The sequence below is a fragment of the Anser anser genome (assembly GCF_964211835.1).
Source record: "Anser anser genome assembly, chromosome: 1".
In the NCBI taxonomy this organism is placed as follows: Eukaryota; Metazoa; Chordata; class Aves; order Anseriformes; family Anatidae; genus Anser; species Anser anser.
This window is the reverse complement of record NC_139720.1, coordinates 59189737-59215879: the sequence shown is the minus strand read 5'-3', so window position 1 is coordinate 59215879 and position 26143 is coordinate 59189737. Positions and strand designations below refer to the sequence as shown.

General features: G+C 40.5%; 1 protein-coding gene across 3 annotated transcripts in view; it reads left to right on the top strand.

Annotated features, from left to right (window-relative positions):
• The window catches only part of TXNRD1 (thioredoxin reductase 1), a 38332-nt gene extending 15683 nt beyond the window's left edge, over positions 1–22649 (top strand). For all 3 annotated transcript variants that reach the window (XM_083812086.1, XM_083812087.1, XM_083812088.1), the window contains 12 exons: positions 1728–1800; positions 1917–2036; positions 2906–3048; positions 3172–3287; positions 5051–5276; positions 7612–7704; positions 9374–9450; positions 11124–11280; positions 13351–13458; positions 15539–15634; positions 17716–17850; positions 21066–22649. In XM_083812086.1, the coding sequence (XP_083668212.1) occupies positions 1728–1800; positions 1917–2036; positions 2906–3048; positions 3172–3287; positions 5051–5276; positions 7612–7704; positions 9374–9450; positions 11124–11280; positions 13351–13458; positions 15539–15634; positions 17716–17850; positions 21066–21128 (1407 nt within the window). In that variant the 3' untranslated portion in view covers positions 21129–22649. The remainder of the gene's footprint in view (positions 1–1727; positions 1801–1916; positions 2037–2905; positions 3049–3171; positions 3288–5050; positions 5277–7611; positions 7705–9373; positions 9451–11123; positions 11281–13350; positions 13459–15538; positions 15635–17715; positions 17851–21065) is intronic.
• The last annotated feature ends 3494 nt before the right edge of the window (positions 22650–26143 follow it).

Here is a 26143-nt window from a genome sequence, read left to right as displayed (position 1 = left end):
CAAGTTCCAGATATCTACAGCAATATAACTAGGTTGATTAAATGTGTGTTTTTCATTAAAACATAAGCAGTTTTGTGTGAACAACTCCCCTTTCCTCTCCATACAGTGCTCAGAGCTTTTTGTTTTGGAGGCTTGTCTCCACAGTGAGTGCCAGTGCTGCTAAGCTGACTCTGAGCAGCCCAGCCACAGACCCAGATCAAAACTGCCGGGCCACCACTACCAATTCACAGAGAACAGCTCCAGCCCTAAGCAACCTTGTGTTCACACTGCATTGCACTGAATCCAGCAAGGTCTGAAAGCCTACAGGGCAAGTTTTGTTGCTGTGGGCTTATCACCGTGCAGAAGTGGTTATATCTGTTCGTGATCTCTATTGAGGTGGCAATACAGTGCTGTGCTCTGTTATGTGAACACGTAGCTGAGTGTAAGCTTGGGAATTGTGCGTTCTGGTTAGACAGCTAACGCTGGTAATGTGCTTTCAAACTGTTGTTTGAAAGAGTTGTTGTAAGGAAGCGTTAATAACACATCTTAATCCCTAAGCACCTTTCTGAGAAACTTTATCAAAGGTGCTACTAATGCATAGAAGTGAGCCTCTTGGCCAACCTTGATCTTTAATTGGAAGCAGAAATCTCATACATTAACATTTTCCTAAGGTGTCTACTGCCTATGTTGTTTGAAATATGATTTGTGTTTTGCATGAAATAAGATGCATTTAAAATTGAAATTTTGATTGTCAACTATTTGGATTAACAAGTCTTACTAGTAATCTAACGCTGAAAGCTGTCCAACTCCTCCCAAACCAAACCCAAGGCCTTAGGGTAATATCCTGTGCCTATAGTTGCTATTACATGTCTGAAAATTCATCATGTGATGCAGCACAGTTGTAGTTATTCAAAGTACCAAAGCTATTTTGCTGCATCTCATGGAGGAATCTTTTGTTTCTCAGTTCTCTAGTGCTTAAGTGTTTTTCTCTGGTATCAGTTATTGCCACGGATTTTTGCCTTTCTCTTAAAAATCACAAAGGGAATACTAGAGTCAGTATAGAAATTCCAGTTCTCAGAATCATGCACACACATTGCTTCTAGATTTGCTAATGAAACTTCTCAGGGGAGTTATCATAAAATAAATCATTGCTTTTCTAGAACGGATGACATCTGTGCATCTTGAAAGTCAAGTCAGCTTACCACATGTTAACTAGGGTGAAGAGCAAGAGCTGATCCTGACAACTGCATGTTGTACACAAAATTGAGTGTTTCTTTTCTACAAGGAGAAAGACTGGATGAGCGTAGTGGTAATGCTTGGCCACGTGAATGCTGATGTCATTGTGTGATGTGGTTTCAAACAAACATTTGAGGAACCATCTATGAATGGAAAACTGGATTAATGAAGAACTTGTTAAATATACTAAAAGCAAATGTCATGTTGGGAAATATTGTAAACAAAATGACAGGATGGAGGCGAGAAGAGGTTTGACTCCCAGAGTCCTCTATCAACTGGTGCCATGCTCTTGTTTAGCAGAGTAAATGCCTGTTTTTCCCCTTCGTCTTTTTTTCCTACTGACTGCACAGACTAATTCTGAAGATTAATGGCTGTCTGGCTGTTCTCTTGCAAATCATTCATTATTGCTTAATTAAAAGTCACAAAGCTTTTCATCAATGCATGATGTTATCATCTATTCCAAATTTAACCTCTAATATTTAGATACATGTCTTACTTAATTTGTTTTGCAGGAGGCTGCCAAATATGAAAAGAAAGTGATGGTGCTGGATTTTGTCACACCTACGCCTCTGGGAAATTCATGGGGTAAATTTTTCTTCATTGCAAATTTGTTATAAAGGAACATTATTTACTAAGAGTCTGTTTGTACTTTGGGATCAGCCACGCAGATGTGAAAAGTGCATTCTGTTCCTTTCTCTCAGGTCTTGGAGGAACTTGTGTAAATGTGGGCTGTATACCTAAAAAATTGATGCACCAGGCAGCTTTACTGGGACAAGCCTTGCAAGATTCACGCAAATTTGGATGGCAGTTTCCAGAAGAAGGTACAGAAGGAGAACTTTTTTTTTTCAGTTTTGTCATTTGTGCTGAAAATCCAGAGGTTCTTTCACAGTCAAGTGCTTGTTGCACTTATGTGCTGGCTTTAACAACGTTAGGCAACTTCAGAGTGACTATGCATAAACTTAAGTGCTTTTCAAGTTTAAAGGCACAGGACTTACTGCCTTGCAGCACTTGATCTGTTTTTAATATGTTCTCATTGTGTCAGTATTTGATTTATTCCCCCTGCTGTGTGAATAAAAGCGCTAAGATACTACTCCATTTCTGAATGTAACACAACATCCAAAGGAATACCCCAGAATGTTGTTTGTTAGAAACAGAAACTTAGTAATAATTGTAGGCAAGGGTTACTGTTCCCTCAGTCTGCATTGCTACTACATCAGAAGCTGAATTTTTCTTTAGATTAGATCTAGTGTGCATGGTTATAGGATTGGGATCTATTAAGGGTGTAATTCTATAAGGGGGAGCATGCAGAGGCACCTCTGAGATGCATAATCTTCATTTGTTGAGCAATGTCACCTGCTCAGAGCATGTGTCGTTAGAAAACTATTGATAATATGCAAAGTCTAAGTGTTCAATGTGTCAAAGGCGATGGCTGTGCTAATAAAGGGGGGGAAATATCTCAAATGCTTGACAGAAGGCAAGTCATTCATTGCTTAAGGCATATCTGTTCCACTGTGACCTCTCGTTTTGTCTCTGCTGATGTAGTTCTTTGAATTTCAGTAGAGTTAACCTTGGAGCGAAATAGAAATAGGACAAAGGTGACTGGGTCATGAAAAAAGTCTGGGAATATAGGGCTGGCTATGGAAATAGAGGTCTGTCAGATTGAGACAAAAATCTGTTTTGTTTCCAACAGTCAAACACAACTGGATGACTATGACAGAGTCTGTTCAGAATTACATTGGCTCACTGAACTGGGGTTATCGAGTGGCACTGAGAGAGAAGAAAGTCACATATGAGAATGCATATGGAGAATTTGTTCAGCCACACACAGTTAAGGTACTGCCTAGCCCTGTTTGCTGGGTCTTCCTGTAGTGTTTTCTGAATACAGGTGTTCGTCAAAGAATATTTCCCTTAGTAGGACTACAAGATACTCACTTGGGACTGTTGCTTTGTTCACAGGCAACAAATAAAAGAGGAGTTGAAAAACTGTACACAGCTGAGAGGTTTCTCATTGCCACGGGTGAAAGGCCACGCTACCTGGGTATCCCTGGAGACAAGGAATACTGCATTAGCAGGTAAAAATAGGGAAGAATATGAAGTCATTCACTGTGTGTAAATGCTTAACCTGTAGGAGACGGTGGTAAAGCATAAGCAGCGCTTGCTTGCATGCTGTTGTTTCTCTATATTGTTTCTTTCTGCTTCTTAGAGGAAAGTAAGGAGAAGGAGAATAGCTATAGACACGTCACGGTGCTGGGAACATTGTCTGGTGGACACCACTGGACTGTGGGTGGTAGGCTAGAACAGTGCCATTTCTAGCTGGTAACAGAGCAGCTTGAGAATCCCAGAAATCATTTGCGTGTGTGTCATAAAATTAATTCATCATTTGTGCCCCAGTTACACGCTTTCTCCTTATTCTTTATGGTCTTTCCATTCACGTACTGAGTTTTGTTCTTAATGAAGAGAACAGTCTGTATGGAGGGAAAACTCCGGCTCAGATGTCAGGGAAAGAGGGAGTTTGAAAGTAGCTGATGTTGTGAAGCTGGTTGAAATGTATCTGCCTTCATGCGCTGTGGAAGTCTTGGTCTTGAAACTTGAACCAATTTTTTCCCAGCTACTTAGTGAAGTGAATTCAACTTTGGGGAGAACCTGCTTCAAATGTCTGGCTAAAAAAACAAGGAACTTTAGCACAATTTTACACGTGTGCGCGCACACAAAAAAGTGATATGCAGATGAAATGGATAAAATGTGCTTTCGTATCAGGCTAACTGCTATATTACTTACTGTAGAAACACAGGTTGGAATTACAGGCTTAGAAACCTACAATAATGAAATAAATGACTGGCGTAAGCCCCGTGAAACCCAAACACCATGTTGTATGTTTCCCTAATATTAAGTGGAAGTGAAATTAAAGGTAATAGATCGCATAGTTGATAAAGTAGGGCTTTAAAATAACAGTAAGATCGAAGGGTCAGGAATGCCAGAGTTACAGACTATCAGACTGAGGCTGTCTGTTGTAATCTTAACTGGGTTCCTTGAGAGCTAGGAACTATGATGTAGCCTTTAATTACACAGTCACGCTTCATTCCACTGCAGCATTTGCAGAGAACATCTTGTTTAGTGGTTGCCATTGATGGCTGAAAAAGCGACGCTTTTTAAAATTTAAATATTTGGAGAATTTTCTTGCCAAACTCTGCCTGAGTTTGCGCTGAGCAAGCATGATGTCTCCATGAGGTCCTGGTTTCATAGCCTGGGTCTAGCTCCAAGGTGTGGCAGAAATGACACGTTGATGAAGCAGTTGAAAGAAGTGGAAAGCAGGCAAATAAATGTTTGCTCTAATTTTGTACTCCTAGCTCTGCCTGTTACTGTGGTTTGCATTAATTCGTTTTATTGTCTGCACGTATTTAGCACTGTGTATAATTAATTAGCAAAAGGAGAAGTCTTCAAAGAAGTTAAGATGTTGTGTTTATTTACATGCTAAACCCTTTCCTCTTCCTTATAGCTATCGGGAGCTAAAATTTGCAGTAAAATATTTGAAGCAATTCAGAAAAAATATCCTATTTTTTTTCAAGAAATTGTCAGAAGTTTGTTTAAAAAAAAACTCAACATTTTAGTGGCTCTTTGGAGTATTTCATATTTTTGTGTGTGCTCCTAATTAGACTTCTTTAATCTATCATGTACTGATCTAGTATTCTAGCATGATTTCCAAAAATAAGTTTTGTTGTTAGTGATCGGGAAAAGGAATAAAATCCTATTCTTACAAAAGAAAGTAGAAAAATAAAAAGTGCAACATATACTCCCATTTTTCTCTGACTTTCTTTTTCTTCCCCCTTTTTTCCAGTGATGATCTTTTCTCCTTGCCTTACTGTCCAGGGAAAACCCTGGTGGTTGGAGCTTCCTACGTGGCCTTGGAATGTGCAGGATTTCTTGCAGGCCTTGGGTTAGATGTCACTGTAATGGTGAGATCCATTCTTTTAAGAGGATTTGACCAGGATATGGCAAACAAAATTGGTGAATATATGGAAGAACACGGAATCAAATTTATCAGAGAGTTTGTGCCGATCAAGGTAGGCTTGAGGTGGTACTACAATTGATTTTAATACACCTTTCATAATGAGTTAGTGTATGTTACATTAAAATGTTGTTTTGCCTACTTGTCCTGATCCTGCAAATATTGAATATACTTAAATTCTAGCAGATGTTCTGAAGTCTGTGAGACTTCTTGTGGACTGATAAGTAGGAAGATGTATACTTCCTATAAGACCAGGGCTAGTGCATCACAAATAGTCATCTTTTTCGTTGTCAGTTCTCAATTTCTCAGCCAGCAAATACTGCTTACAGTGCCCAGGACCAGTGGACTATCCAGGAATTAAAGGAGCTTTTAAAGTATCTATCTATATCCTTTACTTGGCAGAGACCTTACATACACGCCTAGTTTTTTTGGAATTCCGTAGAGGTACGCATGCAGACAGCTAGGTATATGTATAAGCAAATTCAGGTTGCAAAGTAGATGAGATAAGCTTTGGAGCTTTTCTAATGTTAAATTGCCTTACCAAAGGCTTCAGAGTCCTAACAGTGTTTTTCTTAATGCTTTTCCACAATGATTAGTTCTTAATAATTATAAAATAGGAAATAACATACTAAGCATTTTTCCATTTGGTGTTAAGCTAGTATACTAATGAGTAACACTTTGATTCCTAAAGTATTAAATAGAATGAAGACTGGTTGTTTTGTTTTGAATTTTTTTGTTTGTTTCTTTTCCTCCACACTTAACAATATCAAGAGTAATTTAAAAAATGCTCTTGCCAGTTACCACTTTGTAGATCTGACCCTACAGATGGTCAGGGATGACTATCTAGCTTTTGATTGTTTCAGATTTATCTTTTTGTAAATTCTTCTGGTGGGATAGGAAAGGAGGAAATTAGTCTTAAAAGAAGCAGATCATTTCAACTGAATGTCAGGTGGTTTCCTCCAGCCAGATGCACTCTGCAGAGTCCCTCACCCTAGTCATAAAGTATACTTTTGTTTCATCCTGTCCCTTCAGTATGTCTTTGATTTCAATGCGAATAAAATATATGGTCTTGTTTCTAGTTGAGAATATCCTTTAACTGCTGGATATCTCCTTAGTAGATCTTTTCATCTCTTTCTTGCATTGTTTTTGAAGTTATGCATGTTCTGCCTATTATTCAGTGTGACACTTGAAGACAGAAAATGATTATAAATAATGCCACCTGCAAATAGGAGCAATTTAAGAGCGATCTTTCAAAGTTGATAGGATGGGACAGAAGGTTTGAGTTCTTTTAAATTAAAAAAATAAAGGACGGGGAAACAATCAGAAAATTTCCTTTCCTGACTAGAGATATTCAATATAAAGTAGGAGCTGTGGCAGTTGTTCCTGAGATGGTAAAAGAAAGACTGCAGTTAAACATACAGTCCTCTCACAGTCCAGGCGAAAGAGAACCCGCCTATGTAGCTTCAAATTCCATTTGCTCATTTGGTGTTGATTGTTTAGTGGAGGAAAAAGGAGCCTTTGGGGGGCAAAAAAGCCAGTAGCATCACTTTCTGCTTTGTTTTCTGGTATGTAGAGGTTGCATGTGTTTTGGGAGGGTGTTTGTTTAAAACAAGGCTTTATATTTTATTACCCTCAACAAAGAGCACAGTTGCAAAGATTCATGGTTTTTTTGTTTGTTTGTTTATGTGGGGGTGTGTTTTTTTTTGTTTTGCTTTACTGGAATAGGCTGTAACCCACTGCAGTTAGCAGGATGGGGGGAGGGAAGAAGCTTGATCTGTTGCTAAAACTAGGAATATTTATTTCAGTTTACTTTGAGGAACTTGGAAGGGCTGGGTTTTTTTGTTCGCTTCTTTTTAAACTGCTGGTGTTTTTCAGCCATTTAGAGCCAGCTGCTGCCCTCTCCTGCAAGACAGTTGCAGCTTTATGTATTGGACTAATGTTATTCAACAGGAGTAAGGGCAGGGCTATGACTGTGGCTTCCCCATGGGTGAAAGACACAATGGTCCTCTAGGTGTGGCTTAAGAAAATGTCTGATTCTGTTTCCAGGTCTAGAAGGAGTTCCCTTCCTCCTCGCTTTCCCTGTCCTCAGTTGATACTAACAGCTTCTTGGACAAGAACTTAGCAGTCAATACAACTGTTGTAAACAGAAATGAGGTCTTACTGTGTTAATTATAACAATAAATGCATGGAGATGAAACAAAATATTTCAATATGAAAGTAATAATCACAAATCTAGAGAGTGGTGAAAATACCTTTAGAACAAATGCTTGAATTTTAGGTCATGGTTAATCACTCACTTTTGATCATAAAATACATTGTGGGACTAAGATATATGTGTATACTTTAATTTGAAACTAACCTTTTCTTTTTTTTTCCCCCAAATGTTGTAGGTTGAGCAGATTGAGGAAGGAACTCCTGGAAGACTGAAAGTTACAGCCAAGTCCACAAAGGGGAATGAAGTAATTGAAGGGGAATACAATACTGTGAGTCCTGTCTATATATGTAAAGAATATGGAATAAACTTCCAGTTAATGTTAAGATTCCTAGGGTCTTTTTATCCATAGTTTAGCTTCAATTAAAAAAAATCATTTTCGGTTATTACAATAGGCTAATGGTACACAATCAACATGTAATTAATGTGAGAAAAGTCCTAGAATCCACGGGCATGAGTCCCACGTGCCTTACCAAATCACTTGCATGCTTTTGAAACCTGTTTTTTAGCTTAGGGATTTAGAGGAGGTTGGTCACGTGGAATCAGTTGCAGGATTTTCCCCCAGGGAAATATTTATCATAAACTGTAAGTAATGATTTTTAATAACTGCTGTAGTAACTGAAGCATGCTGTTCTGGAGTTAGCATAAAACAATGGTCCTTACAAGAGCTAAACAAAACAGGTGTTGTTGTTAAGGTGTTGTTAAGATCGGTTGTTGATGCCACATCTTCACAAAAACAAATACCCCATGGCAAGTCAGGCAAGGAATTTCATTATACACTGAAAGCAGTAAAATTACAGTGGAAATGCATGCAGGTATGCCTTTATATGTTTGACTGTTTTCATCACCTCTCACACCATTCATTTTCTTAGGCCTTGAAAGAAAAAAAAATAGTCTGTGCCAGTGACTTCATCTACCTGCACAGTGCATCAGTTTATTCCATAGCAAGGATATGCATTAGTGCCTCTTGAGTACTAATATTACAAGAAAGATAAACAATAACAGCAGTGCTGTTTCACAGAATTGTGATACTATTTTTCTTGGTCCATGGTACTGAAATACTTTTTTTAACTTCCAAATCAGTGCTTTTTTCTATTTATTTATTTTAAGGAAACTTCTGATTTCTCATTGCTACTATATCTTTCACTGAAATGCTGTCACTTGTTATATGAGCTGTGTGTGATGCATTTGAAAACCTTCGGCTCTGAAGATCTGGCAGGTTTGGTCATCTAAAAGACTTGAAGCAGATCTTGGACAACTTCAACACAGTTCTTTTGTCACTTGAGACACATTGCGTAGTTAACTGGGCAGTTCTCCAAGACTGAAAAGCACGAAACACTTTTCTCCATGACAGTATACCTTGAAATTTGTTTTGCTAGTTAAGCTGGCCAAGTTTGTAGTTTGGGTAAGAATTTGGTCTGAACAAATGTCCAAAAAATCACTCTGAACAAATGTACAAACAAATAATATTCAACAAATATTATTTGGCAGTGGCTTGGTTGAGGGCCTATGTAAGTAAATGGTATTTTCTGATCAAAACAAAGATTATTTTCTTCTTATCTGCCTAAACACCTGAGTTTCCTTCCTAAAGAGCCCTTTCTTTAAAGAGCATTTTGGTGTCAACATACAGGAATATGGTATAACAATTTAGTATGAAATTGCAAGGAAATATGATAACAGATTTATTTAGAATACTATTCGTATATTTTTCCACGGAAAGATATTTGGCTGTAGCTAAAACCTCGTATTGTTAGGTCACGATGGTGGTGTGGCTTGTGTTGAACTCAGCGAACATACAATGGGTCACTAATGTGTTCATGTTATTGTGACCAAACCTTAGGTACTGATCCTTAGTCTGTAATTAAAATAATAGATAGCAACAAGCAGGTGTGCTTTTGAGGTTTTAGGAAATCAGTAACATGTGCATTGCTGTTTTGCAGGTGTTGCTAGCAATTGGAAGAGATGCATGTACAAGAAAAATTGGTTTGGACAAAGTTGGAGTGAAAATCAATGAAAAGTAAGGAGAGATTTCTGTATATCACTGACTACACAGCTGGTGTCATTGACAAGTGCAGTGGCAGCAGTGCATCTGCAGTCAGATGCCTTGAGGAGAAATTTGTCTCCTGTTTGGATAGGAGACTATGTAGCAGATAATTGTGTTATCTTGCATAGTACTACCCCATGTTCTTTTTTATACTGAAATGTCAGTTCCTAAATACTGAGAGTCAAATGTGTCTCTTCCATTCTGTCTCAGTTCAAAGACTGGTCTGTCAGCTTCTTCCAGTGACTGGGCTTTCTAGGATCTGTCAGTTGTTTCTCATACTCTCTTACTCCCATCACCTTGTTTTTATCTCTACCACCTCTTGGGGCAGAGATGTGTTTCTTCGTATGGACTTTTAGTGTGGTACGGTTTGTTTACATTTTTAATGTAAATACTACTGTATGTTTATTTTGAAATATAAAATCAAAGTAGCATTCTTAAACTCACAGCTGGAGTTGGTGATGTGTTTTAGTTTTTGGAGAAGTTTATTTCTAGCCTTATCGCAGCTACCTTTGGGAACAATCTGTCTCCTGCAGAGAATTGCAGGTTTAATGTAGTGAGGTCATTGCACCAGGGAGTGGAGCTATCAATAGCATTTTCAGTATTGGTAACTTGAAAATGTATTCCAGATATGAGGGACCTAGACCATGTTCCCTTTGATGAAAAAATGCAGGACCATGAACTTGACTTAGTAGTATGTGGGAGAGCAGTGCAGAGGGCAGCTTGTATATGAATACTGTGACTGATGTTGCTGAAGAGAACTGTTGCAATGTTAAGCAAAGTAAAAAAAATTCCAAAATTCATTTCAAAATTGGCAGACCCATGTTGTCTTGTAGAACAGTACATGTCTTTATTTGTTTGACATTGGGACATCCGTTACTAATTTAATAGAACTAACTATAGAATTAGTAGTATAAACTCCATTTTTATTAACAAAACCAAAAATTAAAAAAGCTGCATCTTTATACAAAAATTGTTACTGGTCCTTCAAATAACTGTGTGACTGTTTCTGCGCCTGTCTGATCAGGTTTACCTGTTAGGTAAGTTTCCTGCAGTGATTACTGCACTATGTCACTTATTAATGAAGTAGGAAATATTAATAATTAAAAACTTCCATTAGCTCAATACATTTAATGCTAAAAAGCTTGCTGTATTCCTTAAGTAGGATGTCTAACAGCTTGACTTGTCTCTGTGAAGAAGCCTGAAGGTTAAGTTTATAGAAACTACTTCACTCACTGGACTGGAATTTCAGTAGTGGAGAAATTATTTTGACCTACAGCTTGAGTGGGAGAATGTCTCTTCCTGTCACTCCTCAGGGTTTCCAGTACACAGTTCAGCTGGTAGTAGCGTATTTTGAGGAAAGCAGTTATGTCTCACCAGAGAATTTATTCAGGAGATGAATCACAACTTCAGGGGCTACCTCCTTATCCAGTGTGTAAATTCCTGTAGTTTTGGTAGAGACCAAAATTTGCACTAGTTTACTTCCTTGACCAAGGTTATAAGATTGTAAATATGACTTCTTTTCCTCAGATGTCAAGTACATGCCTGTGTCTTAAAGCTAAAGGGTTCAATTGCTGCAATGTTATTTACCACTTGAGTCTTCACAGCAGAATACTTACATCTTTTATTTTTCTTGATGCAAATCACAGAACAGGAAAAATACCTGTCAATGATATGGAGCAAACAAATGTGCCATATATCTACGCTATCGGAGATATACTGCAGGACAGGCTGGAACTCACACCGGTGGCAATCCAGGCAGGAAGATTGTTAGTGCAGAGGCTTTATGGTGGGGCAACCACTAAGGTAAGTAACCAATTGCTACAGAACACTCATTGCTCTACTTCTTCTAAGGAGATGTGATGCTCTTAATTTTCAGTGTTATTTGCATTAGTATTTTCGCTTCCTTATGTTTTCAGTGCTGTCCGCAGTTTTGCTACAAACTGAATATGGATACAAAGAAAGCTCAAGTGTGCCAATAAGTCAACACATATTTATACCTGAGAAGTTGAATTCATGAATCCAGTGTTTATATATCATACCTGTGTGATTGTAGGTTTCAGTCAAGTTATGCCAGTCCAAATAGGAGTAACATGGGTACTTTTTACACCTTATCTTTAAGTTGTAAATAGAAGGAAAGGAAGATGCCTTTAAGCAATGTTACCCAAGCAGCATTGATGTGGGTGCTTGTCTCGCCTTCATAACCAAGGGGATTAAGTAGAAAAATTTTTCAATTGTAGAGCCTGCTGTACTCATATCAGATTCTGTTATCAGCCAGATTTAAAGCTTGATTAAGCTGTTTGTTTTAGGTTGGCAGGTATTGCAGTAACAGAATCTTGAATTAGTGTGCCTAATGTCATTATATCAGTCAAGCAAAGTTTAAGTAAACCATAGCTGGAGCCAGGATTTCTTCTTACTGCAGAACTACAGATAGGTCTTAATTTACATTTGATGCCAAATAACTGTCTCTCAGGTTATGAAAATCCTTATGCTACTAAAGAAAGCATCATCGCTCTGAGTGAATCCAAGAAATAAATAACTGCTTAGGTGGGATCCTGGCTTACACTGCTGTTTTAACTAATCTAGAAAGGGTGATTGTAACATAAGGAAGTATTATGGATTGGTGGTGAAAGAATAGTAAACAGCACCTTAATTGATAACTAGACACAAAGAAATTAGAGTTGAAATTAATAGAATAAAGTTGCTGGAAATTAATTAGAGCTGACCAACCTGCTAGCCTTTTGTGGCAAATGATTCATTTGGTGAATATGGGGAGAGCAGTGGATGTTGTTACTTTGATTCTAGTAAGGCTAGAGTAACATTCGCATAGACAAGCTGAAGTATGGGCGAGGCAAGTGGGCAGTGAGGTGGACCAAAAGCTAGCCAAACTGCTGGGCTCAGAGGGCTGTGATCACCCTTAAGAAGTCCGTCTGGAGGCCAGGCATTAGTGGAGTGCCGTAGCACTTGGGTACTCAGTACAGTACTGTTTATCATCTTCCTTAATGATCTGGGTGATGGGACAGAGTCCCTCAGCAAGGCTGCAGATGAATCAAATGGGGGGAAAGTGATTGATGCACCAGCTGTCACTCAGAGGGACCTCATCAAACTGGAGAAGGAACCTCATGAAGTTCAGCATGGGCAACCTTGCTATTCTGTGCCTGGGAAGGTGTTACCCCATGCACCAGCGTGGGTTGGGGATCAACCAGTGCGAAAGTAGCTTTGCAGAGAAGCCCCTTGGGGGGGCTGGGGGACAAGGAGTTTACTCTGACCCAGCAATCTACCCTGATGGCAAAGGCCAGCAGCATCTTGGGCTGTGTCCTGCAGATGCATCCTGGCAGATCATTGCCAGCGGAGTAGTCAGGGCTTTTTGACTTACATGGGTTGTGACTGGGGACACAGCTTTAGTGCTAGCTATTGCTGCAGATGGCTGTAGTTCATGCCTTTGACATCTTCTAGGCTGCAGCTGATGAAAAAGATGCTGGTTTTTGGATGGTGGTGTAGTATTTGTAGCATTACCTCCTAAAAATAGAATGCTCTGTAGAAGCAGTTGAACTGACTGCTTTTTATCTCCAGTGTCACTTGCGATCTGTTATGTTTTAAAGCAGGGCACTACTGCATTTCCTTTTCCTTCTTACTCTATGCCTGTTAATGTCAGTGTGGCTTTGAACTCTCGTTCTGTTCTTGCTGTAGTTAACACCTCTGAGAGGGACAACACCAGAACTGTAGCTTCATTTAAAATAAAGAAAAAGTAGCTTTCAGAGTTACAAATAATACAACTTTTATTCCTGACTTTCAGACTGCTTAATTTTTACTCAGTGTGCTGATGTTATTACTAATATTGTGTGTGTTTTTTGTTTTATTTTGAATACCACACAGTGTGACTACGTGAATGTTCCAACCACGGTGTTCACTCCTTTAGAATATGGAGCCTGTGGATATTCTGAAGAGAATGCAATACAGAAATTTGGGGAGGAAAACATTGAGGTAAATGCCTTAATTTCATCTAGATTTTAAGTTCCAAGTCTGTAATTTAAAATGATGTTAAAAGTTGATTAAAACAACATTCTGTACTCTGATGTAAGGGCAGGAGGAGACTATGTATATTTTTGTCTTTCTTGGCAGTTCCTAAGCATGCTTTAAAAATAGTCCCCAGTTCTGATAGTTCTAGTTGTAAATATGTTCTCTCTTTGACAAACAGGGCTTGTAGGTAGAATACTTATTATTAAAAAAAAATCTTCTATGCAAATACTTCAGGATAAATTAAAGGTGTTGGAACTAATACATTGGTTTCAATGTCAAAGCTGAGCTTTTTGTAGCTACAATGTGGCAAAGTCTTTGTCATGATGATTTTTACTTTATAAAAACAAATGTTGATACACTGTTTTTCCTGTTTATTTTGACTATGTAGGCAGATACCTGTTTAATTTTACTCACTTGAATAATCCTTTTTCATTCACTGGGATTGCTGTCGAGAATGGAATATGTAGGCACTTGGTGTCCCAAGCTGTTCTTACAAAATACTGTGGAGACCACCTTACAGAAAGCATGAGGGGAGGGTGTCTGACAATAATCTGAACTTCTTTTATGTCCACTTGGATCACTTGAGGAGTATTATTTGGGGAAATAAGCACATAAGTGGTGGTTCATAAAGCTGAGAACTGTCTTGCTTTTAGCTTTGTCAAATATACTTTTTGTACGTTGAGAAAAGAGGTACATATGACTTAATATGGCTGCACATCAAGTTCTGTTAACCTAACTACAGGACAGAGGCTGAAATTCTGCTGTGCCCACAGACTTTGTTTATTCAGAGTCAAATTTTTGTTGAGTTAAGTTTGTGCTCTTCCATGTGAAACACTGGACCCTTTATTGTGGAAAATCTACTTCTGTTTCACATTTTTGAAAATGTGCATCCAGAAACATTTGTGTTCTGGCGAAGTCCTAATTTAGTTGATTCTGACCTCTTTATCATGTCACTGTATTGGCTTTTGGTTTGTAAGCTTCAGTAGGAATATTGAGTTGCATCTGTCGTCCAAACCTATTAAATTTCAGTTTTGTATAGCAATGTTTATAATTGCTTTGTAGCTCCATTAATGCAGAAAGCATTGAGCTCTCTCTCCAACTTTGTGAAGGGGCATATTTTTACTCAAGTTGCAATCACTTAGGAACTTCTTTCAAATAGTAATTCGTTTGAGGTTAGCTTATAATGAGAGCAATCAGGAGTACTGGGTAGACCTGTGCCTCAAAACACCCCCATCATTTTCTGGGACAAATCCTACACAGGTGGATGAGCAGATGAGCAGCCTTATCTGAAGCCAGGAGTCTGTTCAGTGATGTTTTTTGAGGTAGACAGGAAAATGTGTTTGGGGCTGTGTGGTTTCTTTCCTTTTTCAGTTTTCTTTTTTTTTCAGTTTTTCTTTTTTTTTTTGTTTTCCTTTTCTTTTCCATAATCTAATCCATAATTTTCTTTTTCATAATCTAAGAGACCGTGCAAAAAGCATTTCCTCATCTGTCCCTAAACCAGGGCTCTGAGGCTATTTCTTCCCTTTTTTCACTTTGGGAAGTATTTTTGCCTTCATCTCAGGTAGATCCGGAGACTGTGCAGCCTTCTGTGAAGAACGCTTGTATTTGTCAAGTTTAATGAGAGCATGGTTACTGCATTCTGGAAGTGTAATATACTTAAAGCTGTGTTTTTTTCCTTAAACTACTGGATGACAGTAATGCTTGTTTTGTAGAGGCTTTCTTCAGCTTTTTTCAAGGGGAAGAATTCTCTACCTGACTTAAAGTATTCCAAACTCTTATGTACATGCCTGATTGCTAATGGAGAGCTGTTAGTTAATGGTTCATCCATGTGCTACATCTCAGTTGTTGAAAGTCTTTACAAGTTATGATTTCCAAAAGTGCTTTGTCCTCCTAAATCTGTTGCAGTCAGTAGTAAAGCTCTGGTTTTGGAAGCAGGCAATGCAAATTTAAGATAAACTGGCAGTTTTTGGAAGATCTCTCTTAGAGAGCAGATGCTCTCTGATATGTAATTAGAACTTTTTCTTATCTGTGCTGTTATTTCCAGGTGTACCATAGTCATTTCTGGCCACTGGAATGGACTGTGCCATCCAGAGACAACAACAAATGCTATGCGAAGATAATTTGCAATATTCGAGATAATGTAAGTGCATCTTTACTTCCAAAGAAAACAGAAATTGTATGTTCATCGTAGGGACCATTGACCCCACAATTATAAATAGGTTATTTTTAACAAGTTAAAAAAGAATTTACATTTTCCCTACCGTTTGAAATGTAATAAATATTTGTAATGATACTTTTGTTTATACAAAAATCACCATCAGTAAAATAGAAAATTTTGCAGTCACCATTTGTATATGGTGTTTTTTGTATATGAAAAATGACAAATAGAGAGCTCTAAGACTGTTCATTAATTTTAACCATTGATTCACTTTAGAAAAAAAAATGGTTAGAAGTCATATCCATTTATCTTATTATCCCTCTTCCAAACCAGGATATGTTTTTTGGGGAGACTATTCTCTCTGAAGTGGAGGTCACTCAGAAATCATTGCATCTTGTGACCTCTGCAAGTCCATATGTGTCTATAAAACTCCTGAGATTTTTCTAACAGGATTAATATATCTTGCCTGCACAAATCTCATTTAGAGTGATAATGCCAGGATTATCCTTGGACTACGATAAGACTTCCTGGTTAAGGAAACATACAGTACCTGCTGAAGCACAAGCAAAATTGCTAATTGCAATAATAAGCTAATAGCATAAAGGTTCAAGCCCTAATGAAGTTTTGAATCTATTTTGCCTATTTTCTTTTATCACCAGTTACAGATTTGTCTTCCTGCAGTCTTCCTAAGCGTCGTGTCATTTTGTGAAGTCTGCAAATCTGCTTGGTTTTGCCCATCTCCTTTTTCTGGAGGAGTTTGCACTAACATGGAAGTTATTTTAGAACCCATACTTATGTTCCTAATCCAAAGTTACTTAAGAAAATAGGAAGACTTTATGGTGATTTAAAATGTTTTCTTGTCCTGAAAATTAGAAGTATGTTTAAACATCTAGAGATTGAGCTGAAAGTTACCCCGGATGGAAACTTTGTTCAGTAACTATTTAAATTTATAGGGGAAACTGTAGTTATCTCAACTTCATTTCTGTGGTTTTATGTTTACATACGTGCATATTTTTAATGGAAAATAAGGATAATTCCATTTTAGTTACTACCTCTTGGTAGCTTTTCTTATTTAAATGAACATTCTGGTAATTCCCAGTCATCAGGCTTACTGAAAGAAAATAACCTTCCAGTGTACTGGTTATCCCCACTCCCTTACATGTGACATTTAGCAGAAGGAGCAGATAACTCTTCATTCCCAACTGGGCTAGGTCTGTGATTAGCAAAATCCAGCTAATGTCCTGAAAGCCACTGAAGCCCACAGCAGCTAGATTTTGCTGAAGAAGAGAAACTCTCTTGAAGAAAAGAAAGTCAAGTTAAAAGGGCTTGTTCCCTTGGTGTTCGGTAAGGATATGTGCACAATTTGGCATATATTGCAGCTGAACAGTAGTGGAGGTATGAGAAGTAATGTATGAAGTCATATTATCTTCTTTGTAACCAGAAGTCTTTCTGTTTGGCGAATCTCTAGGTATATTATCTTCCAATGGCAGTGAACACCGCGACAGCAGTAGTCGTCAGTTTAGTTACCATGCACCTCTTGTCACTTCTCTTAGCCAGAATTTTAGCTTATAGCTCTTTCCAACTATCAAGCAACTAAGCAACTATCAAGTTGCGAGTTCTTCTGTAGGTATGCGCCATACAGCCAGCTAGCATAGACCCTGATATTGCAAACCTTTATGCAAGATGTTTGCCTTTACTTAGTCTTACTGGAATGAGTGGAATAGCTTGCCTGAATAAAGTTTAAGTACGTTTGCAATTTGGACATACACAATAATGGAGTGTAGATCATGATATGTGTTAAATTTGAATGCTCTTGATATAAACAGAAGACTCATGCACAAAGGTGTAAGGAAGCTGATTCGTGAGTTCTTAGTTTAATCTTTTCCTTCTTGGAGAGAGGATGAAATTTTTCCCACTAAGTCCCTTCTGTTAGAGCTAATGATAGTTCACATTCGCGGTTACATTAATTTGTGGTATGTTTTGTGAACTGGTGAAATCAAATACTCTCAGTAAGAGGACCTTACAGGTAACTGTGCTTGCGTTTGATTGTCTTTGTTATTTAGGAGAGAGTCATTGGTTTCCATGTCCTCGGCCCAAATGCTGGAGAAGTCACCCAAGGTTTTGCAGCTGCTATTAAGTGTGGATTGACCAAAGAACAGCTAGACAGCACCATAGGAATCCATCCAGTCTGTGCAGAGGTTTGTATATGAAGTCACCTTCCTATCCCAGCTTCTGTAGCATTCTGGGATAAGCTGCTGGAAACCCAAACATCAGAATTTTATTAAAGAAGTCAGAATTAGGGGAAAGTAGAGGGGAGGGAAAGACAGGAAATTTTCTTTTTTAATATTAAAAAAACTAACATTTAGAGTTAATGTTTATTTATTTATTTATTTTTATTTTCATTTGTGAAATAATTGTTGTCTCCACTAACCCAGTGCTCCCTCTACTGGGAAGTACAGAATCTTCCACATTTTTGAAGGTTTCCAGTACTGTTTCTGCTGAGGTGGTTGTCAGAGCTAATTTTTCTGGATATATGTACTCAAAATAGGCATATAAGCTGGTGCTGTGAAGGGGACCAGCTACATGCCAATTTTTCTATTAAATTCTGTCCTTTTGAAGATCTCTCCTTTACTCTCTAGGTCTTTGTATTTGAATTGAAGTACACAAGGCCACATAACAACTTCTTGTGTTCGTCTTGCTATTTGTCTTTAACAAAGAACTGAATTTTGTCTAACAGGGAGGGAACAGTTCCCCCTTGGTGTAAATCAGAGATGCTCCACTGATTTTAGTAGCATTAGGACCATTTATTTTAGCTGAGAATCCCACGTAACTGTATATGACCTTTGTAGGTCATTGTACAGAATCTGTGTTTTTACCTGCATATTTTAGCTACAGAGTGTAAGAGAGAGCATCAGGATACCAGTCTGTAGAAGTGAAGCCCACTTCTCTTGTGTTTCCAAATTGATGTGGTATAAACAATTTAATATGAGCTCCTTTAATGGAATGGACTGCTAGCAATCTGAATCATCTTCAAAGCATCTGCAATACAGATTCTATTTTTTCCCCCCCTGTAATATCATCTAGCAGTGTTCCTGCAAGCCCTTGAAGAGGGGCAGTAAGTCTTTATCTTATCAGGGGCCCTGTAGAGGGGGAACTTTGAGTGAGGCATTCAAACCTGTGAACTTGAGCAGGATATTAGCATATGCAGTGTGAAGAGAGGCTGATAGTCATAATTTATTCTGGACATCTGAGCTGCTAAAATTGAAGCTGAATAGAATGATGATTAGACATAATTTAGGGAGGTAATTTCAGATAATCATATTTGTTTGAGTGGGGGAGGAAGAAATTGGCTCAGGAGAAATACACTATTTAAAAGCTCCAGGGAACACTGATCATTTTTAATGCCAGTCTTTAGAAGGTTTTTTATGCCTGTTACTTAATTTAATCTCTTATGCAGTAAACAAAAATCAAAGTGCAAGATGGTACTCTTTGACTAAGAAAAAAATGTTTTAAAATTGTTTGGAATTTGTCAGGGCTGTGCATATCTGGCTGAATAAAATGATGTTTATGATGCATCTATATAAAGGCTAAAGGACATGAACTCTGATCTGAGCAGTAAAGCGACAGTGTTGCAGGATCAAATACTGATGTCTTCGCTGGCATTAGTGCTAACTGACTGCTCAGAGCGACTCGTAGAACACAGTGTTACTCAACCTGAAGAAGACTAAGACTGAGGGTCTTATTTCTCGCTGCTTGTAAATTAGGGTGAGATTTCACTTCCCATATTTGAACAGCGTTTTATTCTCCAGAAAGCCTGAACTCCGAATGGAATTTCTTGCAAGGCGAAGTACAAATAACTGCAAGTACAGATTGGTAGAATGTCAGAAGTATAGAGAGTTACCTCTCACTTTGGACTGTACTGCACTGCTTGACATACAGGCACATATAGTTGAGCATCTGTGATGAAGAAAAGGTATTTTCTGAAAGCTGGGGTGATTCTGTGAGTCAGCTAAAAAGTTAGTTACCAAAAGACTCCCAGCTGGCTTACTGGAGCTGGGGAGCTCTGTGGTCCCCAGAGCTGCTGGAACTGGCTAGCAGACCCAGAGCTTGCAGTTGGGACAAGAAGAAAGCAGGTGAAGCTTAAGGCAAGGTTGGACCAGGAGCTTAGGGATGTGGTTTAGTGGGTGACATTGGTAGGGTGATGGTTGGACCAGATGATCTTGGAGGTCTTTTCCAACCTTAATGATTCTGTAATTCTATAGCAACAAATGAAAATTCCCATAGGTTGTCAGTCTGTGGATCAGATCTGAAGAGTTAGAAACCCTGTATCAAGCCATGCACCATAGTTTAAATATATTTTGGTTCTTCTGCCATAATATATTAAACATGCATTTGTCTCCCTGACTTGCACATAATGTTTTACATGCTTGTAGAAAGTGGAAGAGGCATACCATTTATTGATGTTCTCTGACGAGCTCTGGCAGCTTTAATGCAGTAAAGCTTCTACTTGCAGGACTGTAGGGCTTTCAGATCCCCATTATCTTTAGATATTTCAGTGCTATTTGCATAAATGAAATGTGTATGTACTTTATTCTGTGCTAAGTTTATTCTTCCTGAGAGATGGCTTTGATGGCTAATTATTGCAACTTTGAACTATTTAAATAGAAGTGGGTTAGTTTGGTTTCCCTTCTTCCTTTCTATATTACATCTGTGCAAAACAATGCAATTATTTGCATGGTAAAGTTCTAATATTAAACACGGTATTGTATAATTTTTCTTTTTGAATTTTGATATCCTTTAGTTTTTCAATAATTATTCTTCAACATGTCCTTTTCTTTAATGTGACTTGAAAGCAGTAAAGATTTGACGTTTCCAAGCTAGGCTTAAGTGTTTCTTAGCTATTGTCCAGAGGATACAAAACCCAGGCATAATACCCTCATCAGCAATCAGCTCCACATTTCCGTAATATCTGGAAAGACACAGAGGCAAAAGTTAGGTACTCTTCAAATGCTACAGCCTTAGGTTAACTTCACTTACCCAGCGAAGAAGTTGTCTAAGCAATAAAGACACTTGCTTGTTAGGTATACAGGCTGGAGAGTATTATTGCTGAGCTCATTCGCACTGTAAGAACTTACCAGCAGTAAGGCAAAAGGTGCTATAAAGCCATGAGACTTCCTTAATTTTCTTTTCACCATAAAAGTAAGGCCATGGGGTAAATGAAGGGAACAGAGGGTATTTGTGTGTGCGCTATTTAGTAGCAAGGATTTTAAATGTAGGGTTTTTTATTATTATTTTATTACTATAAGAAACGGCTGTGGTTTGAACATTAGGCCCAAATTAATCTTCGGAAGAGAAGGTTGATTCTAGCTGTACTAAAAAGTATTTGTTTTTGTTTTTTTTTCTTTCCCTAAAGGTATTCACCACTCTGTCCGTGACTAAGCGTTCTGGTGAAAGTACTCTTCAGGCTGGTTGCTGAGGTTAAAGACCCCCATTCTTGTTATTGCCAGAGACTGACTTTCATCACTATGGCTGACTTGTGCACTTAAGAAGAGAGGTTTTGAGAGAAGTCATCCTCAGAAGTCTGCAGAAGTGTGTACATTTTAACCAGAGCACTCCGCTCATCTGAGGAGAAGAGCTCTGTGGGAGTCGGTCACTAGTGGTGATGGGCTGGCAATCAGCAAAGCAATGGGCATATTGAACTCTCCAGCTGTTGTTTGGCAGGGCATTTTACAAATGCTTTCATGAAGTCATAGCCTAAAACCTGCATTGTCTGGTGGGCAGTGATGGAAGAACTGCTGGCACAGCTGAGCAACAACTTTGTTTTTCTTCCTTAGTTTGTTACCTGAGCAAAGAGCATCCTAACTCCAGAATGTCACCACAAGTTCAGATAACTGTGTAGTGCCCCTGTGTACCGGGTTTTAACACTCCAATTACAAGTCCTCCTCGTGAGCATGCATTTTACCTGATCAGAGCTGTGTACCAACAGAGGTAAATTATCTGCATGTTTGATCACGAGGAAGAAGGTATCACTGAAAGAAGTTTAGTACCGTCTAGGATAACATCTCTTTGCTTTCAAAATGACTTTCTCTTGACTTTTTAGAGACGCTTGTTTATAAAAATGTTCTTGGTGAGTAAGAGAAAGAATAGTTTTTATCAGGGCCTTGTTATACATAAAGCCTTTTTATTTTGATAGTAACAACGTTGCGTATAACACAGATCTTTTGAGCTGTATCTTGCAGCTTCTGTGATAATAGTTAGTCCAGTTTAGAACTGACAGAATTCCAATTTGGAATGGATTATACTTCCAAGTGTGTTATGTAATTGTATCCAATCTGAATAAATTCTTCCTTTTCAGGTGAGCAGTTGTATGCTGCACGGTTTCAGGTGTGACCTGGCCACTTTAAACACAGTGGTATTGAGGCTTTCCTTCAAACAGGCAAACCACCACCACTCAATTTCTGAAAACCTATAGTGAAAATTCTTCTGTGTAGACAAGGCCTAAGAGCTATATTTAGTTTCGTGTATGTTTAGTTTTGTATTTGATTAAGAAGACAATACTTCTGAAATGGAGGTTTCCATGAAAAGTACAAGCAAGCTCACTCTCTTGCTGGATAAACTCCATCCATATTTATCAGGAAGTGGTAAAATGCCTCTTTGTAACGGAAATGATTGTGCTTTTTGATCTGGTTTCTCATTTCCCTCTCTTTTAGCAGGAAGGTTCAGATTACTTTAATTAAATGGCTCTTGGGAGTTCATTGCGGTGTGAAAATGGGGTAAATTCTTCCGCCCTCTGGGCAGAACACTCCGTACCTAAACTTCGACCCAGCAACAAATCCGTGGTTTTCTACTGAGATTCCTGGAATGGTGCTTTAAGTTATTTTTATAAAGTCATATGTAATGGAAGGATTTTTTTAAAAAAGTTTTATATGACATCAAGAATGGTCTGTTGTGTTGTTTTTCTGGCCAGTTTATTAAATAAATGGAATGTTTGCACAAACAGGTGCTCACTTTGATGGCTCTTCCAGGCCAAGAAAGCAGGGGATAACAAGACGACTTTTTCAGTGGGCCAGAAGAGGGCACCTTGATGATCCCAGCTGTGATTCATTGTAGTCTTTTGAGTTTTGAAGGCAGATTCTTCTCTGGAAACAGGGTATGGGGCTATTTCATGTGCAATTTGTGCATGTTAAACGTATCAGGAAGACACGCTTAAAAATAAGGAATGAATTAGGACCTACTCTACCAGTGTTTGCACAAGTTACTGTCAATGTGTGTTCTGGAAAGCCAGGAGTACAGGTTCCTGAGCTGTTCAGCAGTTCAGCTCTTCATACTGAAGCACAGGAATAGCGTTATTTTCAAGCATGTCTATAAGAAGGTCTGATCCTGGCACGTAGGGAATAAAGATGTGTAATGAGCATGGCTTGGCATGTAGGGAATAAAGACATATATGGGCACGGCTTTGCAAGATTGGACCAAATGTACCTGTTCTTTCTCATGGGTCTTGTTATCAGTGTTGATGTACATTGCTACATTAATGACATAATTCAGAAAGGGGGTTTTATTGCTTTTAATTTACTTTAAACTTAAAAGTGGGAGGCTCTTTTTTTTTTTTTTCCCTAGGGCTTTTTCTTTTCTTCCTCCAGAAGGAAAATATTTTCCGGTGTGTATTTTTGTCATCTGTGCATGATGATAGAGATATATGATAACGTCTCCATCTCCACCTTGAGACTTCAGTGGGAGCTGGCCGGGGCACGCAGCAACAAACCTGCCGCTTTGGCAGCACTGCTCCTTCCTTTGTGCTCCCGCGGGTGTGAATTGTGGGATGGGGTGAGTCAAGGCCTCTCCGGACAAATGCTTCCTTTGGTGGTACTTTGAGGTGCCTGGGAGTTGGAAAGAAGATCCCAGAGAGGCTGCAGGCCATAAGCAAAAGCTATTTGGTGTTTTAGTGAAACTGTTTCCCACGAGGGGGCTTCTTATTCCCAACACCATCAGTGTATTTAACCCAACCTAACAAAACACACGACTTGTAAGTTCCTGTGTGGTGCAGGCAGGCTGCGGCAGAGCGGTGTGTGGTGGGGGCACAGCAGGTCAGCGCCTCGGTGGCATAGGGGATGCAGGAAACTTGCAGCGGCCTCGTTTGTGCTTTTCTTGGCTCTGCTGGCACTGTTTCTCCCTTAGCTGTACGGCTGCTAAAAATACCTGCCTTAAATTAATAGCTTGTGTTTGCATTAAGCTGGTAAGCCTGCACTGGTCACTCCAACACCGCATGCTGAAACTGCTGCTCATTGCACATTTACAGCTGAAACGAGACTTTGAGGTTCCCTTCCGGTAGCTGAAGTCAGATGGATAATGCCCGCTGCACACGTGCTGCCTCTTCCTTAGCGCAGCGATTTTGCTGATCAGAAAGAGCATCCACGCAGCCGAGCTGGGCTCGACAGCTCGTGAGCCGCGAGGTCGCCCCTGAACCTCCTTTTCTCCAGGCTAAACAACCCCAGTTCCCTCAGCCGCTCCTCGTAAGACTTGTTCTCCAGATCCCCCACCAGCTTTGGACATGCTCCAGGGCCTCGATGTCCTTCTTGTAGTGAGGGGCCCAAAGCTGAACACAGCACTCGAGGTGCGGCCTCACCAGAGCTGAGTACAGGGGGACAGTCACTTCCCTAGTTCTGCTGGCCACACTGGGTCTGACCCAAGCCAGGATGCTGTTGGCCTTCTCGGCCACCGAAGCACACTGCTGGCTCATATTCAGCCGACTATCAACCGCTACTCCCAGGTCCTTCTCTGCCAGGCAGCTTTCCAGCCACTCAGCTCCCAGCCTGTAGAGCTGCTTGGGGCTGTTGTGCAGCGGCAGAGGAGCCCCTCCAGCCACCGGTCCCGCAGCCTGGCCCAGGCGCAGGGAGCGCAGCCCCTCCACAGCACGAGTCCTGATCTTCTCTAAACAACCCCAGATTTCTCCTGCACGTTCCCACTGTCTCTGGCCAATTTCCACCTCCCCAGGTGAGAAGTTGTTCCTCAGTTTCTTGTTGTGTCCTTATCAATGGGGGAATGCAAAAAGCAAAGCAACTTTCCAAGACTCGTTTTGGAGAATTAGAAAGCAGGTATTCTTTATTAACAGCGCTGGCTATGTGGGGGATAATTCCAGGACATCCCTGGCTCCCAGGGGCAGTTCCCAGGCCGCAGGCCGACCTCCTGGCCTGGACCCCAGCCTGGCAGCCATTGCTCCTGTCAGCGTGGAGCAGCCATCTCACGTCAGCAGTTTCTCACAACAGTCAGGTGACCTCTGTCAGTGCTGCCATCAGGGGCACCCCGAGACCCTTGTGATGCCACCACAGAGTCACTGTCACCCTACGGCATCACAAAAGGTGGCTGGGCTATAAGTGCCCTGAGCGTCGCGCCTGCGGCCAGTCCGGCTCTTGGTACTCGAGTGCTCGAGGTCCCATTGCTGGAAGGCGAGAGGCGGAGGTGTTGCAGGAAGCACACGCGAAGCCCTTTTTGTTGCACACGATCCATCAAAGTCCTTCGGTAATGTTATCAAATACTTATACATATATGTACCTCACCTGTCCTAAGTGTACTCTCGTGAAGCATAACCTATCATCAGCATATTTGCCACCCTAATAGCAATGTTTGGAATCCATACGAAGAATATTTACTGCTACAGTGCTATAGACAACTTGGTTGAACCTAGCAAGCTAATGTATATTGGCTGATGGAATATTTTCTTCCTGGTTCTATCTGTAGTAGTCCTGCTGGTGGCACGCGACGCGTCGAGCTCCAGCCAGCGACACGAGAGAAGGCATCGAGGTCCTGCCGGCGACCAGCAAGGGAGGTGCTGAGGCCCGCAGGCTGCTGATAAGCGCCTGGCACCAGGGCAGCCTCCCACAGGGGACGACCGTCTCCACGCCGGGGCGGCTGCAGGCACCATGAACCGGCCACAGCAGGAGCAGCCGGAGGAGGCCCCCGGGGACGAGACGTGCCCCATCTGCCTGGGCCAGATGTCCAACCCAGCTTGCATCAACCCCTGCAGGCACTCCTTCTGCCTGGAGTGCATCCGTGTCTGGGCCGCCGAAAGGGTCAGCTGCCCAATGTGCCGCGGGCTCATCATAGCCATCGTGCGCTTGCTGCCGCCCGCCCAGCGCGACGCCTCGTCCCGCCGGCCCCGCAGAAGGTTGGAGCGCAATGTGGGGCCGGGGCGGCGGCAGCAGCGGCAGAGGAGCCCCTCCAGCTATCGGTCCCGCAGCGTCTCGCCCAGGTGCAGGGAGCGCAGCCCCCCCATGGCACGACAACTTGCCCGAAGCTTTTCATGGCACTCGGGGCACTCGGGGCGCGGACTGCCACGGTCCCCGGAGGATGACAACCTCGGGGACATACTCTGGCTGCGAAGGGTCCAGCTGGAGGAACCGGGGTCCGGCGACCACGCGGGCCGGCAGGCCAGGCCCCGAGACTGAGCAGGGCCTCACCTGGGGACGGGTTGGGGGTGGCAGCCACAATTACCCC